Source organism: Bombina bombina, chromosome 1, assembly GCF_027579735.1.
Source record: "Bombina bombina isolate aBomBom1 chromosome 1, aBomBom1.pri, whole genome shotgun sequence".
Taxonomy (NCBI): domain Eukaryota; kingdom Metazoa; phylum Chordata; class Amphibia; order Anura; family Bombinatoridae; genus Bombina; species Bombina bombina.
Window position 1 is genome coordinate 593994904 of NC_069499.1, and position 18304 is coordinate 594013207.

Consider the following 18304-nt stretch of genomic DNA (forward strand, 5'->3'; position numbering starts at 1 on the left):
TCAGGGTCTTTTCTTCCACCCAAGTCTAGTTTCTCTGAAGCTGATTGATTGGAGGTTGGACGGTTACTCCTATACAAGCGAGGTTTCTCTGATTCGGTCATAGATACCTTATGTCAGGCATGTAAGTCTGTAACTAGGAAGATTTGCCATAAGATAGGGTATAAATCTTTTTCTTGGTGGGAGTCCAAGGGTTTCTCACGAAGTAGAGTTAGGATTCCCAGGATTTTGTCTTTTCTCCAAGAAGGATTGGAGAAGGGTTTTTTTCAGTGAGTTTCCTAAAGGGTCAGTTCTCTGTTTTATCTTTTTTGTTACGCAAGCGTCTGGCAAATGTCCCAGATGTTCAATCCTTTTGTCAGGCTCTTGTTAGGGTCAGACCTGTGTTTAAACCACTTGCTCCTCCATGGAGTTTGAATTTGGATCTTTAAGGGGTTCTGTTGAATCTTTGCATTCCATAGATATTGAGTTATTATCTTGGAAAGTTTTATTTCCTGTTCCTATTTCTTTTGCTCGATGGGTATCTGAGCTTTCGACTTTCACTGTAATTCTCCTTATCTTATTTTTCATGCGGATAAGGTAGTGTTACGTACTAAACCTGGTTTTCTTCCTAAGGTTGTTTTAGGCAAGACCGTTATTTAGGATATTGTTGTTGCATCTTTGTGTCCTAAATCCTTCTTCTCAAAAGGAACGTCTGCTTCATAATTCAGATGTGATCCGTGCTTGCAGTTCTACTTGCAAGCTTCCAAGAATTTTCGTCAATCTTTTTCTTTGTTTGTCGTTTTTTCAGGGAAATGTAGGGGTCTGAAAGCTACGGCTACCTCTCTTTCTTTGTAGCTGCAGAGTTTCATCTGTTTTGCATATGAGACTGTTGGACAGCAGTCTCCTAAAAGACTTACGGCTCATTTCACTAGGGCTGTTGCTTCCTCATGGGCATTCGAACATGATGCTTCTGTTGAACGGAATTGTGAAGGTGCAACTTGGTCTTCTTTTGTCATTTTTTCTAAATTTTAGACATTTGATACCTTAATCTTAGCTGAGGCTTTTTGGGAGAAAGGTTCTTCAAGCAGTGGTGTCTTCTGTTTAGGTTCCCTGTCTTGTCCCTCCCTTTTCATCCGTGTACTATAGCTTTGGTATTGTATCCCACAAGTAAGGATGAAATCCTTGGACTCATCGTATCTTTAAAAAGAAAAGGAAATTTATGCTTACCTGATAAATTTGTTTCTTTTTAGATACGATGAGTCCACGGCCCGCCCTGTTTTTTCTAATACAGGTCTTTTTTTTTTGTTAAACTTAAGACACCTCTGCACTTTGGCTTTTCCTTTCTCTTCCTAATTTCGGTCGAATGACTGGAGTGGGAGGGAAGGGAGGAGCAATATATATACAGCTCTGCTGTGGTGCTCTTTGCCTCCTCCTGCTGACCAGGAGGTGTAATCCCACAAATAAGGATGAAATCCGTGGACTCATCATATCTAAAAAGAAACAAATTTATCAGGTAAGCATAAATTTCCTTTTTATATGCTACTTTATATTTTAATCCATCCTCTACTTTTACTTTTTCTCACTTCCTCTTGACTTAACCATGCTTGATTGCTCTCTTTGTCCCCTTCTTTCTTTGTCTGCTTTTGCTCTCTCTTTTATCCTCTTGACTTTTTTCCCAGCCCTTGACTTTCACTCTATTTTGTTTCATGTTTGCTCTTTGCTACCTATTTATACAGTACTTGTTTTCTTACTGCAGAAATAACTTTTGTTTTTTCACAGGGAGGTTCAGCAGTTTCGTCCATCAGTTCGGAACTCTGCAGAAGTGAAATTTGCAGTGCAAGTCTTTGCTGCACTGAACAGCACTAATTTTGTTCGGTTCTTCAGATTATTCCGGTCAGCCTCATATCTAAATAGTTGCATCTTGCATTGTTACTTCAATCAGGTGAGACACAGGCACCATATTGTTATGCAGACATGTTTTTTTATAAGATTACAGAGTCATCTTATGACATTTATAATTTACTCTTGTTTTCCCTTAAGATTCGTCGAGATGCTCTGCGTGCTTTGAATGTGGCATATACTGTTGGCACCCAGCGCTCTACCTCGTTTCCCTTGGAAAGCATAGTGCGCATGCTGCTTTTCCATGATGCTGATGAGGCCACTGAATTTCTTACTTCGTATGGTCTGACTGTGTCTGATGGGTAAGCATTTTTTGATATTACTCACCATTGATGAGTGGTCTTGAAATATAAAGTTTTCAGGATGACCGTTATCTTTCTTAAAGGACCATTATGAACTCGTATACATACAGACTGTATGTATACATTGCATATTATTTAGTAAATGTGTCCCAATGGAATGTAAAAATGTAATTGCAATTGAGGTGAATGTTAAAAAATAACTTACATTTTCACAGTTTGTCTGTCGCCATAACGCTCCGCCTTAATGGAATGGGAGAGCTAAGTAGGAGTATTCAAATCCCGAGGCATTAGGCACTGACCAATAAGGACATTTATTCAAATGAATGTATTGTAATTCTTTATTGCAATTGCGCATGTGCTATAACTTGCGTGCACGGCTCGCTCGTGCATGGCATCCTTTCGCACACACTGACATACGCGCAAACGGCACTGATCACGCTTCCACATTATTTATCTTCTGTTAAAGTTACGGTCCTGTGGGACATGGCAGGTGCGGTTGTTCTCCCTAGTTTCAGAACTGGACCAGTTTTGAGTATGCCTAGGGACCAGACTGGGGCTGCTTATTATAAGCTAGAAGGATAATTCAGAGAAGCGCTAAACAAGCAGTAGACAATACTAATACCAGAAATATTAAGATATGTGAATCCTTAAAACATTCCAAAATGTATTATACAATAGAAAAGTGACCAGTCACAAAAATAAGACACATCCGTACAAGTGGAATAGAGCTAAAACAATGTTGCATCTATGCATAACATATATGTGAAATAGAGCTAAAACAATGGTTAAATTGAAATTGACCAACTATAATATGTAACCACCAGAATCTTAGGAAAAGTTTGCGTGAAATATTACTCTGTGCATTTATATTGCTCACAAATGTTGCAGTTATCACCAAAGTGCTAAACAACTATATGTCCAAATATCCTTGGACTGCCTTGTAGTTGGTCAACTTCAATTTAACCATTGTTTTAGCTCTATTCCACATATATGTTATGCATAGATGTAACATTGTTTTAACGGATGTGTCTTTAATTTTTGTGACCGGTCACTTTTGTATTGTATAATACATTTTGGAATGTTTTATGGATTCACATATCTTAATATTTCTGGTATTAGTTTTGTATACTGCTTGTTTAGCGCTTCTCTGAATTATCCTTCTAGCTTATAATAAGCAGCCCCAGTCTGAATGTTTTATCAATCCAGCTTTTCTGAATATGCTTTCCAGTAGGATACGTTTCTTGTGCTATGGGTTGCAGAGATGTTTGAAATCAATTGCCGTTACTTGTCTGCTAAGTTGTAGATAAAGAGTCAGGGGACAGTGGCCTCACAATGTGACCTGCTGTGTGATAAGAATCATTAATAAATTAGAATGGGGCAACACTTAACATTCAATGCAAGTACAAAGGGTAGGATTTGGATCCTTATGCTCCGTATCTACAATACTCAAAAATTAAAAAGATTCTGCTGACAGTTCTACTGTGAGGAGCATTTGATTGCGCTCCTCACAATAGAACTGACGGCACCACTAATGAGAAGCCTGAGATTGCAGCAGCGCGCACAGCAGAGCCGCAATCCCATGCTGAAGGAAAAATTATGTCAGAGATAATGGCATGCATGCGCTGTACAAAGAGTATTCACAGGAGCGCGCATACCCGAAGCGGCCAAACGTATTCAGAGAAAGTCTATGGGCTTGGTAAGCATTAAAAATTTTACAATGTTCAGCTGAAAATAAATTATTGTTCCTTTAGGTTTCCAAAGGTGATTAGGTATACAATAGATGTACGTGACATGCTGCATCAGCTAAAGTTAAAAAAATATGAGTGCATAATGTCCCTTTAATGTCCTCTGTTCTATGATTATTTTTTTTTAATGTAATCTCTTCTTCTTTTTGAAGTTCTGTAGAGCTGAGCCGTGTAGCATACCTTGAACCAGAGGTCCCACCTCACCCTAGAAAGTGTTCTTTTATCAGCCAGAAGTGTAATGTCTCTGTGGGGGAAGTGGTAAATGGCGCTCCTCTTCCACAATTTTCTCTGCACATCCCCATTTGCAGCTTTGATGCTCAGAACAAGTATGTAGGTTCCAACAGCACAATAGAAAATGAACCAAGAGAAGTGCCACCAGGTGAGTTGAAACAAGGAAAGTCCTGTTCCAGATACTGTTGATGCTGGGTTTCTTACTTAAAAGGACACTCAAGTCAAAATTAAACTTTCATTATTCAGATAGAGCAGCAATTTTCCAATTTACTTCCATTAACAAAATGTGCACAGTATTTTTATATTTAAACTTTTTGAATCACCAGCTCCTTCTGAGCATGTGCAAGAATTCACAGCATAAACGTATATGCATTTGTGATTGGCTGATGGCTGTCATATGGTACGTGTATGCATTTGTGATTGGCTGATGGCTGTCACATGGTACAGGGGGAGTGGAAAAAGACAACTTTTTAAAATTGACAGAAAAAAAATCTACTTATTTGAAGTTCAGACTAAGTGCTATTGCATTGTCTTGTTATCTTGCATTTGTTGATTATGCAAATGTACTGTGTTTACTGTTCCTTTAAATTTTGTAAGCAGAGCATGTGATATAACTGTATTACTCCTTTGTGTGCTCCACACTAAATGTATATATTGGATATATCAAGTAGGCTTTAAAGGGACATGAAATCCAAAAATTGTCTTTCCTATTCTATTCTATATTCTTTGTTTAAAAGAATACCTCGGTAGGCTCCAGAACTGGAAGCTAGCTGCTGATTGGTGGCTGCACATATATACCTCTTGCCTTTGGCTTACAGATGTGTTAATCTTGCTCCAAGTAGTGCATTGCTGCATCTTCAATAAAGTATACCAAGAGAATAAAGCAAAATCGATAATGGAAGTAAATTGTAATGTTGTTTAAAATTGTATGCTCTATTTGAATCATGAAAGAAACATTCTGGGTTTCATATCCCTTTAAGGGAAAATTGTAAGTGCATTTACAGTATTTAATTTCAAAATTACTTGGTATGTGAAACAAGCTATGAGGAATAAGAAAATATGATGTTTTACTATAGGTACAGTTGTCTTACTGTTTTGAATAGTGTCTTTCAGCTTCCTTTAAAGGGACATTAAACACTAAATATATGCTAGATAGAATGATGCATTTAAAGATCAGTCTGAGAATAACATGTAGATGTATTTTTTAAAGTTTCATTAGCTGTTTAAATATTGACAGAACAAGTGTAAAATGGACGTACCTATAAAACAATGGGCGCTGCTATGTTGTAACTTAGGTTATCTTCTCTGCTGTGGCCAATTAGGGGCAGTTATAAATAGGTCTCTAACGCATGCAGCTGTGTGGAATAAAACAGTGTTTTGTACTGAAAAGCTCACAATTTCAGAATGGAATTACAAGAAAAGGGGACAAAATAAATAAAGTATATTGCAGACTTTTTTAATATATATATATATATATATATATATATATATATATATATATATATATATATATACAATTTTTCATTTTATATTACCATTTCAAAGTGTTTGACCCTTTAAGTCTTGCTCACCATCTAATTCCTTATCAGTTCTGTTCTTTTTTGTATCAAAAATGCTTTATTTCTTCTATTTTATTAATTGTATCACTGTATCTTTTAGCAGAAAAATCTGAGGAGAAAATCTTTGAACCTGAGATACAAATCAATAAACAGACTGCTGTGCTGCTCCCAGATGCTAAAGAACCTTCACCTTTTGCAAGCCAGTCTGTTTTCCAACCGATTATGCCACCTGTGATAAAAGCACCATCCCCACCTAAGCGTCCCCCGTCCCCACCCAAACCACTCTATTGTGATGAGGTAATTGATGAGATGATTAGAAATAACTGCTTGAGTTATTGATTGTTATGGCTGACATCTAACTTCTGTTGCATGGTTTACTGCAGGACATTGCTGCTGTGGTTGAGGGAGTAGTGGATGAGCTTGTAAGAGAGCACAGTGCTGAACTTGGCCAGTCTGGAGCTGCCTTTGTTTCTTCTGCTTTAAGGTAAGATAAAATCCTCTCCCTTTCAGACTTCATGAGCATGTAAGTAAGGACAGCACCCCCCATGTATATTTGTAAATTCTCATGTGATATGGTTTTATTGTAGTATTCTATACACTATCTGCTGTCATCCTATGCAGCAAACCAGCCATGAGGAAATGTCACTACTCCCAAACTCCTCTTGCATGATATGTGTGCACTGCTTTCTTTCCTTTAGGCCTACTTTATATGAACATGATGTATGATGACTACCACCTTCTCCCTTCTGTTTATTTTAATTTGTTTCTCACTTGGAAAAACAGTACGTGCTATGTGCTATTTGACTTGTTAATTCCCTTATCTTTTTCTCTCTCTGTCTCTTGACAAAGCATAAACTGGTTCTGTGAGATAGATAAAGTTTATTCCACCCCACTAGATGAAAGCATAACCTTCAGAAGTGTTCATATGTCAAAACGTCTTCAGCAAGTCCTTCCAGTCCTTTCATCTATCTCACAAAATATTTGTTGAAGTACAGAGACAATGTGAAGGGTTGAAGCATTTGACAATGACAAACGTCTATTGTACAGTATTGTTAATGGATGCCATTCTTTCTGATTTAGGAACCTGTGCTAACATTGCTATATTCAAGGCTCATGAACATTATTATTATTATTATTATTATTAATAAAAATAGCAATTTAATTTTATTTGCAGTGTGCCAACATGTTCTGCAGTGTTTACACACAGGTTCATTATGACAGAGTAAAATTTACATACACAGCTACAAAATGTTGATGGAATGGGTAAAACAAACGCACTTTATTTATGACCTGTCATTTAATGTAGGCCACCTTGTAAAAATGTAGTATACTAGACAGGTAGGTTGGTGCACTTACATGCCAAAAAGAGTACAAGGGGAGTATGAGTTGAGGTGAGAACAGAGAGGTAGGATAATGTAGGTTATAAGCATATATGAATTGTAGTGTTTTAGAGAGCAATAGTAGTGTTTTAGAGAGCAACTGAAGCTCTGAAAAGTTTGGGGCAAGCCAGAGACGTCCATAATATGTATGCCGTTTTAGAAAAAGTCTTGAATGTGAGTTAACGAGAGAATGAAATAAGTAGGTTTGGGCATAGAAAAGTGGGGGAGGTAGGAGAAAATATGAAGTCAAGGGTTGAGGATAGGAGAGTGCAGTGATATTTAGGGCCTTGCATGTTAGGGTTAGGATTTTGTAATGTATTTTAGAGATTAAAGGCAGCCAATGAAGGTATTGACAATTACAGTAGATGAGTAGTTATTGTGATGATCAGTCTGGCAGAGGAATTCATGATATATAATTTAGGGCATCCAGAATGCAGAGGGTCAAGAATTAATTTGATGTGAGAAATCGTTGTTTGTGTACATTGCAACCTTTCAAAGAGTTTTGTTACAATGGAGCGTAAATAGGGAGCTAGTTGAAGGTCATTTATGCTTGTACTGGAGCTGTTTTTCAGTGGATATTTTTTTAATGTGTTTAAAGTTTCTCCTTGTATTGCTTGTCCCTTTATTCATGTGGTGCTCAGTTGTCTATGACATGTAACATGAAATGTTGAATTCACATCCCTTCTAGAATCAACCTTACAAAAAGTTCTGCCCAAAATGTATTGAGCCGTGTGTTGACAAGTTCCCTAGTTTAGCCATCAGTATACTAATTTTTTCGGTTTATGTCTTTATGAACATGAAGAACTTATTACAATTTTTTTAGTCTTTGAACCTTTAAGTGACCATTTTTATTTTCAAACACCAGAAGTGTGGCTACATCATAAGTGCAGTACTATGAGAGATGTTACTAGATTCCAAAGAAATATATAATTTCTCTGTCTCCTCTTCCGTCGTCATGGTCCACCATAATCACCTCACTCTAGACTTCATCTTTCTTCTTTTACTTTCCTTTTTTCTTTATAGCCTCTGGCTGTTTTCTCTTGTTTTCCCATTTTTCATTTGCCGCTTTTTACTTTACCGTTTACTTTTGTAATGATAATGACCTCACAAAACATATAACATGCAATGATATCTTAGATGTTCAGGATAAACACCTGTATCATAGCATTCTTGATATCATTTTTTTGTAATGAGCATTCTTAGAGACCACAAACAAAATCCAAAGCATGTAGGGAGCGGAGCAGGCTGCCTCGTGGAATGGCCTCACATTAGTGCGAGCTCTGTGCACCCTGCCCTCAAATGCACACGGTTCCATGCTACACTTCGACAAGCGGGTGGCTTATATTTGCAAAAGACCTCGGCACTTGAGAGTCCATGCGGCTTTGGGATGGCCGAGTAGCTCACTTCCTTTGAAGGCCTTCGATAAGGAGTACCCACCACCATTATTCGGTTCCAGTACCCACGCTGGGTGCCACTGACAAACCATCATCCATCCAGGCAGTAGGTCCACTGGATTGTCATCAAAGGTATAGTCATCAAACCTCACCCAGTTGGAGCAATTAGGAGACACACCATAATTAAGTGTATTGCCTTTATGCAACATAGTTTGCAGCTTCTAGAGCCCTACTAATTTTTCAGTACTTGGTGGATCTTTAAAATATCTGGACCCCTTGCTATATTATTACTCACCCTGTCACTATGAAGGATTGTAACTGACCTAAAATGAGCATATAACTAAGCCCACCAGTGTGATATTTCCCTTCATTCCTATGAAAATCTCTTATATCTTAACCATAATAATGGCTTCTGTCTACTATCCCAGAATATAGGAAGATTAATTTTGTATACATGACACGAGTCCACAGATCATCTAATTACAATTGGGAATATCACTCCTGCCCAGCAGGAGGCGGCAAAGAGCACCACAGCAAAGCTGTTAAATATCACCTCACTTCCCTCCAACCCCAGTCATTCTCTTTGCCTACGTTAGAGTAAGGAAGTGGTAAAGTTAGGTGTCTGGAAAGATTCTTCAATCAAGATTTTATTATTTTATTTGCAGTACAAGTATGTGCTGTTTTTACTCCAGGCTGTAGCTGTAGTCTATTTCAGTCTCTTCAGTAGAGCATTGGTGGCTTTAAAGCAAAGGGAACTTGTGGGACATAATTCTCACTGCGCCTCCCTTATATTTAAATAAAAGTGTTGCCCTTATTATTATTTTCCACAGGTCCATGTGAGGGAGAGTACCTCTCAAACCTAGTGAGCTGCCAGGCAGATTTTATGAGGCAAGTGCTAACTTTATTTTCTTAAGCAGTATTAAGAAAAATAATACTTATGGCACTTTATTATTTCCCTGATATGGGACATTGGCTACATTACTCCTAGTGTTTTTAGGGGATTATGTAAGGCAGTAAATTGCAGGCACTGGGGACTTGAGTAGACTTGGCTCAATGTTTGTGACATTTCTGTTATTAACAGAGTTTCACTGGTAATGTCAGATAAACGTTATTTTTGCTACGCCCACGATGGGCGGGGCATGTGTGGCGGTAAAATTAGCAGTTACGCACTTATTATTCTGTCCCTTCTTGTATATGGAGGAGAAAAACATTGCAACTGGCCATTTTTTATTCATATCGATCAAATGATCGTCTGGCATCATTTATACAGCTCTGTGTACCTCCGCTTTTCACATTAACATATTTATAGTATCAAGCAAGGTTGGCACCTCAGCAGAGCTATAGCTGAGGTGTAAGAGGCTGTTTGAGGTTTTGTTTTTATTTTTTGGTAACGTTATTGTATTTCATTAATAAATACAGCAGTTCCGTTTTGCATTGCATCAAAAATAAAGAAGTTTCGTTTTAAAATTTAAAGAAACAGTAAAGTTTTTTTTCTGTTTAAAATTTTTATTAAATTCAAGCCTCTGTTTTAGATTATAGATGTCCTTTATGTTTGAATGTTAACATTAAACCACCAATTCCTTTCTGTTCCTCATGTGTTGAGAGAACATTAATTTTTAAGGATAGACCTTTTGAGCCAACATTGTCTTAGATGGATGCTGTCCAGGAGTCTTCTGAAAGTGTTCAAAATATACCGCATATTTCTCCTCAGGTGTCCCAAATGTTATTAACAATTAATACAGTGCCCTGCGCTTCCTCTCAAGCTCGGTCTGGGGTCTCCTTGCAAGACGTTGTTACCCTCATGTCTTCTGAAGTTTTCTGATGCGTTGTCTTTCCCATGCTATAGGGAAAGCGCAAGAAGAAGTCTAAACAATCAGTGCGTAAGGTGTCTGACACATTTGTGGCTATTGCGAATATTCCCTCTCATAGATCTGATGGGGAGGATTCTTCGGTAGCATCTGAAGGTGAGATCTCCGATTCTGACAGTGTAATTCCTTCCTCTGATGCTGAAGTTGTATCCTTCAAATTTAAGCTAGAGCACCTCCGTTTACTACTCAATGAGGTTTTGGCTACTCTGGACGACTCTGACACTACTGTCGTTGTCAACCCTAATAAGTCTAGTAAACTTAACAAGTATTATGATGTACCTTCCATGCTGGAATGTTTTCCTGTACCAGATTGGGCTACAGAATTTATTGTTAAGGAATGAGAGAAGCTGGAATGGTCCCCAAGGCGGTACCATTTTTCTCCTTCTCCTATTTTTAAGAAGAGGTTTCCCATTAATGACTCTATTAAGGAGTCTTGGCAAATGGTCCCCAAGGTGGAAGGGGCAATTTCCACTTTAGCTAAGAGAACTACAATTCCCATAGAGGATAGCTGTTCTTTTAAGGACCCTATGGATAACTGGATTGCCATTCTGGTTCGCAGAGCCTTGTGGTTGAAATCTTGGTCGGCAGATGTGTTGTCTAAGTCTAAGCTTTTGGCTATTCCTTACAAGGGTAAGACCTTGTTTGGCCCAGCTTTGGCTGAGATTATTTCTGATATTACAGAAGGAAATGGACATTTTCTCCCTCAGGATAAGAGAAATAAGCAGAAGGGACATCAGAAATTTTCGTTCCTTTCGAAACTGCAAGGGTAAACCTTCCTCTCCCTCTACAAGTCAGGAACAGTCCAAGCCTTCCTGGAGACCCATCCAATCTTGGAATGAGGGAAAAGCAATCCAAGAAACCAGCTAATGATCCAAAGTCAGCATGAAGGGTCTGCCCCCGATCCGGGACCGTATCTTGTGGAGGGCAGACTTTTTTTGTTTTTTTTCGCTCCGGTTTGGGTTCAGGATGTTCAGGATCCTTGGGCGATAGACATTGTGTCCCAGGGATACAAACCAGAATTCAAGACCTTTCCCCCCAGGGGCAGATTTCTTCTCTCAAGATTATCTGTCAACCAGATTAAAAGAGAAGCGTTCTTTAGTTGTGCTCGGGATCTATCCAAAATGAGGGTGATAGTTTCTGTTCCAATTCAGGAGCAGGGTCTGGGATTTTACTCCAATCGGTTTGCGTTTCCCAAGAAAGAGGGAACCTTTAGACCAATCTTGGATCTCAAGAATCTAAACAAATTTCTCAGAGTACTGTTTTTCAAAATGGAAACTATTCATTCCATTCTTCCTTTAGTTCAAGAGGGTCATTTTATGACTACTGTAGATTTAAAGGATGTGTACCTTCATGTTCCCATCCACAGGGATCATCGCAAGTTTCTGAGTTTTGCTTTTATTCACAAACTCTTCCAATTTGTGGCTCTCCTTTCGGTCTTGCTACAGCTCCCAGAATTTTTTCAAAGGTTCTGGGATCTCTGTTGGCAGTGCTCTGGTTACAGGGTATTACAGTTCAGGCCCAGTCTTTTAATTTAGCAAACTCCCACACAGAGTTGCTCTTAGCCTTCCTGCACTCTCATGGTTGGAAGGTGAATCTGGAAAAGAGTTCCTTAATTCCATCTACAAGGGGAACCATAATAGATTCCGTTTCTTTCATGTAATTAGCAAGAGTCCATGAGCTAGTGACGTATGGGATATACATTCCTACCAGGAGGGGCAAAGTTTCCCAAACCTCAAAATGCCTATAAATACACCCCTCACCACACCCACAAATCAGTTTTACAAACTTTGCCTCCTATGGAGGTGGTGAAGTAAGTTTGTGCTAGATTCTTCGTTGATATGCGCTTCGTAGCAGGCTGGAGCCCGGTTTTCCTCTGTGTGCAGTGAATGTCAGAGGGATGTGAAGAGAGTATTGCCTATTTGAATTCAATGATCTCCTTCTACGGGGTCTATTTCATAGGTTCTCTGTTAACGGTCGTAGAGATTCATCTCTTACCTCCCTTTTCAGATTGACAATATACTCTTATATATACCATTACCTCTACTGATTCTCGTTTCAGTACTGGTTTGGCTTTCTACTACATGTAGATGAGTGTCCTGGGGTAAGTAAGTCTTATTTTTGTGACACTCTAAGCTATGGTTGGGCATTTTTATATAAAGTTCTAAATATGTGTTTAAACATTTATTTGCCTTGATTCAGGATGTTCAATATTCCTTATTTCAGACAGTCAGTCAGTTTCATTATTTGGGATAATGCATTTGAATAAATCAATTTTTTTCTTACCTTAAAATTTGACTTTTTTCCCTGTGGGCTGTTAGGCTCGCGGGGGCTAAAAATGCTTCATTTTATTGCGTCATTCTTGGCGCAGACTTTTTTGGCGCAAAAAATTTTCTTTGTTATTTCCGGCGTCATACTTGTCACCGGAAGTTGCGTAATTTTTGACGTTTTTGCGCCAAAAGTGTCGGCGTTATCGGATGTGGCGTCATTTTTGGTGCTAAAAGCATTTAGGCGCCAAATAATGTGGGCGTCTTTTTTGGCGCTAAAAAATATGGGCGTCATTATTGTCTCCACATTATTTAAGTCTCATTGTTTATTTGCTTCTGGTTGCTAGAAGCTTGTTCACTGGCATTTTTTCCCATTCCTGAAACTGTCATTTAAGGAATTTGATCAAATTTGCTTTATATGTTGTTTTTTCTATTACATATTGCAAGATGTCTCAGATTGACCCTGAATCAGAAGATACTTCTGGAAAATCGCTGCCTGATGCTGGATCTACCAAAGTTAAGTGTATTTGCTGTAAACTTGTGGTATCTGTTCCTCCGGCTGTTGTTTGTAATGAATGTCATGACAAACTTGTTAATGCAGATAATATTTCCTTTAGTAATGTTCCATTACCTGTTGCTGTTCCATCAACATCTAATACTCAGGGTGTTCCTGTTAATATAAGAGATTTTGTTTCTAAATCTATTAAGAAGGCTATGTCTGTTATTCCTCCTTCTACAGGGAGTGCAGAATTATTAGGCAAGTTGTATTTTTGAGGATTAATTTTATTATTGAACAACAACCATGTTCTCAATAAACCCAAAAAACTCATTAATATCAAAGCTGAATAGTTTTGGAAGTAGTTTTTAGTTTGTTTTTAGTTATAGCTATTTTAGGGGGATATCTGTGTGTGCAGGTGACTATTACTGTGCATAATTATTAGGCAACTTAACAAAAAACAAATATATACCCATTTCAATTATTTATTTTTACCAGTGAAACCAATATAACATCTCAACATTCACAAATATACATTTCTGACATTCAAAAACAAAACAAAAACAAATCAGTGACCAATATAGCCACATTTCTTTGCAAGGACACTCAAAAGCCTGCCATCCATGGATTCTGTCAGTGTTTTGATCTGTTCACCATCAACATTGCGTGCAGCAGCAACCACAGCCTCCCAGACACTGTTCAGAGAGGTGTACTGTTTTCCCTCCTTGTAAATCTCACATTTGATGATGGACCACAGGTTCTCAATGGGGTTCAGATCAGGTGAACAAGGAGGCCATGTCATTAGATTTTCTTCTTTTATACCCTTTCTTGCCAGCCACGCTGTGGAGTACTTGGACGCGTGTGATGGAGCATTGTCCTGCATGAAAATCATGTTTTTCTTGAAGGATGCAGACTTCTTCCTGTACCACTGCTTGAAGAAGGTGTCTTCCAGAAACTGGCAGTAGGACTGGGAGTTGAGCTTGACTCCATCCTCAACCCGAAAAGGCCCCACAAGCTCATCTTTGATGATACCAGCCCAAACCAGTACTCCACCTCCACCTTGCTGGCGTCTGAGTCGGACTGGAGCTCTCTGCCCTTTACCAATCCAGCCACGGGCCCATCCATCTGGCTCATCAAGACTCACTCTCATTTCATCAGTCCATAAAACCTTAGAACAATCAGTCTTGAGATATTTCTTGGCCCAGTCTTGACGTTTCAGCTTGTGTGTCTTGTTCAGTGGTGGTCGTCTTTCAGCCTTTCTTACCTTGGCCATGTCTCTGAGTATTGCACACCTTCAGAAGCTTTGCAATTTTAAGAGTGCTGCATCCCTCTGCAAGATATCTCACTATTTTTTACTTTTCTGAGCCTGTCAAGTCCTTCTTTTGACCCATTTTGCCAAAGGAAAGGAAGTTGCCTAATAATTATGCACACCTGATATAGGGTGTTGATGTCATTAGACCACACCCCTTCTCATTACAGAGATGCACATCACCTAATATGCTTAATTGGTAGTAGGCTTTCGAGCCTATACAGCTTGGAGTAAGACAACATGCATAAAGAGGATGATGTGGTCAAAATACTCATTTGCCTAATAATTCTGCACTCCCTGTAGTAAACGTAAAAGGTCTTTTAAAAATTCTCATTTTTCAGATGAATTTTTAAATGAACATCATCATTCTGATAATGATTCCTCTGGTTCAGAGGATTCTGTTTCAGAGGTTGATACTGATAAATCTTCATATTTATTCAAAATGGAATTTATTCGTTCTTTACTTAAAGAAGTCTTAATTGCATTAGAAATAGAGGAATCTAGTCCTCTTGATACTAAATCTAAACGTTTAAATAGGGTTTTTAAATCTCCTGTAGTTATTCCAGAAGTTTTTCCTGTCCCTGATGCTATTTCTGAAGTAATTTCCAGGGAATGGAATAATTTGGGTAATTCATTTACTCCTTCTAAACGTTTTAAGCAATTATATCCTGTGCCATCTGACAGATTAGAGTTTTGGGACAAAATCCCTAAGGTTGATGGGGCTATCTCTACTCTTGCTAAACGTACTACTATTCCTACGGCAGATAGTACTTCCTTTAAGGATCCTTTAGATAAGAAAATTGAATCCTTTCTAAGAAAAGCTTACTTATGTTCAGGTAATCTTCTTAGACCTGCTATATCTTTAGCGGATGTTGCTGCAGCTTCAACTTTCTGGTTGGAAGCTTTAGCGCAACAGGTAACAGATCATAATTCCCATAGCATTGTTAACCTTCTTCAACATGCTAATAATTTATTTCAACTGTTACTGGGGGGAAAGGAACTTTTTTACCACAGGATAAAAAATCTAAACGTAAATTTAGGTCTACTAATCGTTTTTCGTTCCTTTCGTCACAATAAGGAACAAAAGCCTGATCCTTCCCCTACAGGAGCGGTATTAGTTTGGAAACCATCTCCAGTCTGGAATAAATCCAAGACTTTTAGAAAGCCAAAGCCAGCTCCCAAGTCAACATGAAGGTGCGGCTCTCATTCCAGCCCAGCTGGTAGGGGGCAGATTACGATTTTTCAAAGAAATTTGGATCAATTCGATTCACAATCTTTGGATTCAGAACATTGTTTCACAAGGGTACAGAATAGGCTTCAAGATAAGGCCTCCTGCAAGAAGATTTTTTCTTTCCCGTGTCCCAGTAAATCCATTGAAGGCTCAAGCATTTCTGAAATGTGTTTCAGATCTAGAGTTGGCTGGAGTAATTATGCCAGTTCCAGTTCTGGAACAGGGGCTGGGGTTTTACTCAAATCTCTTCATTGTACCAAAGAAGGAGAATTCCTTCAGACCAGTTCTGGATTTAAAAATATTGAATCGTTATGTAAGGATACCAACATTCAAAATGGTAACTATAAGGACTATTCTGCCTTTTGTTCAGCAAGGGCATTATATGTCCACAATAGATTTACAAGATGCATATCTGCATATTTCGATTCATCCAGATCACTTTCAGTTTCTGAGATTCTCTTTCCTAGACAAGCATTACCAGTTTGTGGCTCTGCCGTTTGGCCTAGCAACAGCTCCAAGGATTTTTACAAAGGTTCTCGGTGCCCTTCTGTCTGCAATCAGAGAACAGGGTATTGTGGTATTTCCTTATTTGGACGATATCTTGGTACTTGCTCAGTCTTCACATTTAGCAGAATCTCATACGAATCGACTTGTATTCTTTCTTCGAGAACATGGTTGGAGGATCAATTTACCAAAGAGTTTGATTCCTCAGACAAGGGTAACCTTTTTAGGTTTCCAGATAGATTCGGTGTCCTTGACTCTGTCTCTGACGGACAAGAGACGTCTGAAATTGGTTTCAGCTTGTCGAAACCTTCAGTCTCAATCATTCCCTTCGGTAGCCTTATGCATGGAAATTCTAGGTCTTATGACTGCTGCATCGGACGCGATCCCCTTTGCTCGTTTTCACATGCGACCTCTTCAGCTCTGTATGCTGAACCAGTGGTGCAGGGATTATACAAAGATATGTCAATTAATATCTTTAAAACCGATTGTACGACACTTTCTGACTTGGTGGACAGACCATCATCGTTTAGTTCAGGGGGCTTCTTTTGTTCTTCCGACCTGGACTGTGATTTCAACAGATGCAAGTCTGACAGGTTGGGGGGTTGTTTGGGGGTCTCTGACAGCACAAGGGGTTTGGGAATCTCAGGAGGCGAGATTACCAATCAACATTTTGGAACTCCGTGCAATTTTCAGAGCTCTTCAGTCTTGGCCTCTTCTAAAGAGAGAGTCGTTCATTTGTTTTCAGACGGACAATGTCACAACCGTGGCATATGTCAATCATCAAGGAGGGACTCACAGTCCTCTGGCTATGAAAGAAGTATCTCGAATACTGGTATGGGCGGAATCCAGCTCCTGTCTAATTTCTGCGGTTCATATCCCAGGTATAGACAATTGGGAAGCGGATTATCTCAGTCGCCAAACGTTACATCCGGGCGAATGGTCTCTTCACCCAGAGGTATTTCTTCAGATTGTTCAGATGTGGGGACTTCCAGAAATAGATCTGATGGCTTCTCATCTAAACAAGAAGCTTCCCAGGTATCTGTCCAGATCCAGGGATCCTCAGGCGGAAGCAGTGGATGCATTGTCACTTCCTTGGAAGTATCATCCTGCCTATATCTTTCCGCCTCTAATTCTTCTTCCAAGAGTGATTTCCAAGATTCTAAAGGAGCGCTCGTTTGTTCTGATGGTGGCTCCAGCATGGCCTCACAGGTTTTGGTATGCAGATCTTGTCCGGATGGCTACTTGCCATCCGTGGACTCTTCCGTTAAGACCAGACCTTCTATCGCAAGGTCCTTTTTTCCATCAGGATCTCAAATCCTTAAATTTGAAGGTATGGAGATTGAACGCTTGATTCTCAGTCATAGAGGTTTCTCTGACTCTGTGATTAATACTATGTTACAGGCTCGTAAATCTGTATCTAGGAAGATATATTATCGAGTCTGGAAGATTTACATTTCTTGGTGTTTTTCTCATCATTTTTCTTGGCATTCTTTTAGAATTCCTAGAATTTTACAGTTTCTTCAGGATGGTTTGGATAAAGGTTTGTCTGCAAGTTCCTTGAAAGGACAAATCTCTGCTCTTTCTGTTCTTTTTCACAGAAAGATTGCTAGTCTTCCTTATATTCATTGTTTTGTACAAGCTTTGGTTCGTATAAAACCTGTTATTAAGTCAATTTCTCCTCCTTGGAGTTTGAATTTGGTTCTGGGGGCTCTTCAAGCTCCTCCGTTTGAACCTATGCATTCGCTGGACATTAAATTACTTTCTTGGAAAGTTTTGTTTCTTTTGGCCATCTCTTCTGCTAGAAGAGTTTCTGAATTATCTGCTCTTTCTTGTGAGTCTCCTTTTCTGATTTTTCACCAGAATAAGGCGGTGTTGCGAACTTCTTTTAAATTTTTACCTAAGGTTGTGAATTCTAACAACATTAGTAGAGAAATTGTGGTTCCTTCATTGTGTCCTAATCCTAATAATTCTAAGGAAAGATTGTTGCATTCTTTGGATGTAGTTAGAGCTTTGAAATATTATGTTGAAGCTACTAAAGATTTCCAAAAGACTTCTAGTCTATTTGTTATCTTTTCCGGTTCTAGGAAAGGTCAGAAGGCCTCTGCCATTTCTTTGGCGTCTTGGTTAAAGTCTTTGATTCATCTTGC

At 38.8% G+C, this 18304-nt stretch overlaps 1 protein-coding gene across 2 annotated transcripts in view; it reads left to right on the top strand.

Annotated features, from left to right (window-relative positions):
* Positions 1 to 18304, top strand: part of MCM3AP (minichromosome maintenance complex component 3 associated protein) — a 338223-nt gene that overhangs the window by 79333 nt on the left and 240586 nt on the right. For both annotated transcript variants that reach the window (XM_053698891.1, XM_053698892.1), the window contains exons 10-14: positions 1756 to 1918; positions 2017 to 2177; positions 4075 to 4301; positions 5813 to 6009; positions 6096 to 6196. In XM_053698891.1, the coding sequence (XP_053554866.1) occupies positions 1756 to 1918; positions 2017 to 2177; positions 4075 to 4301; positions 5813 to 6009; positions 6096 to 6196 (849 nt within the window). The remainder of the gene's footprint in view (positions 1 to 1755; positions 1919 to 2016; positions 2178 to 4074; positions 4302 to 5812; positions 6010 to 6095; positions 6197 to 18304) is intronic.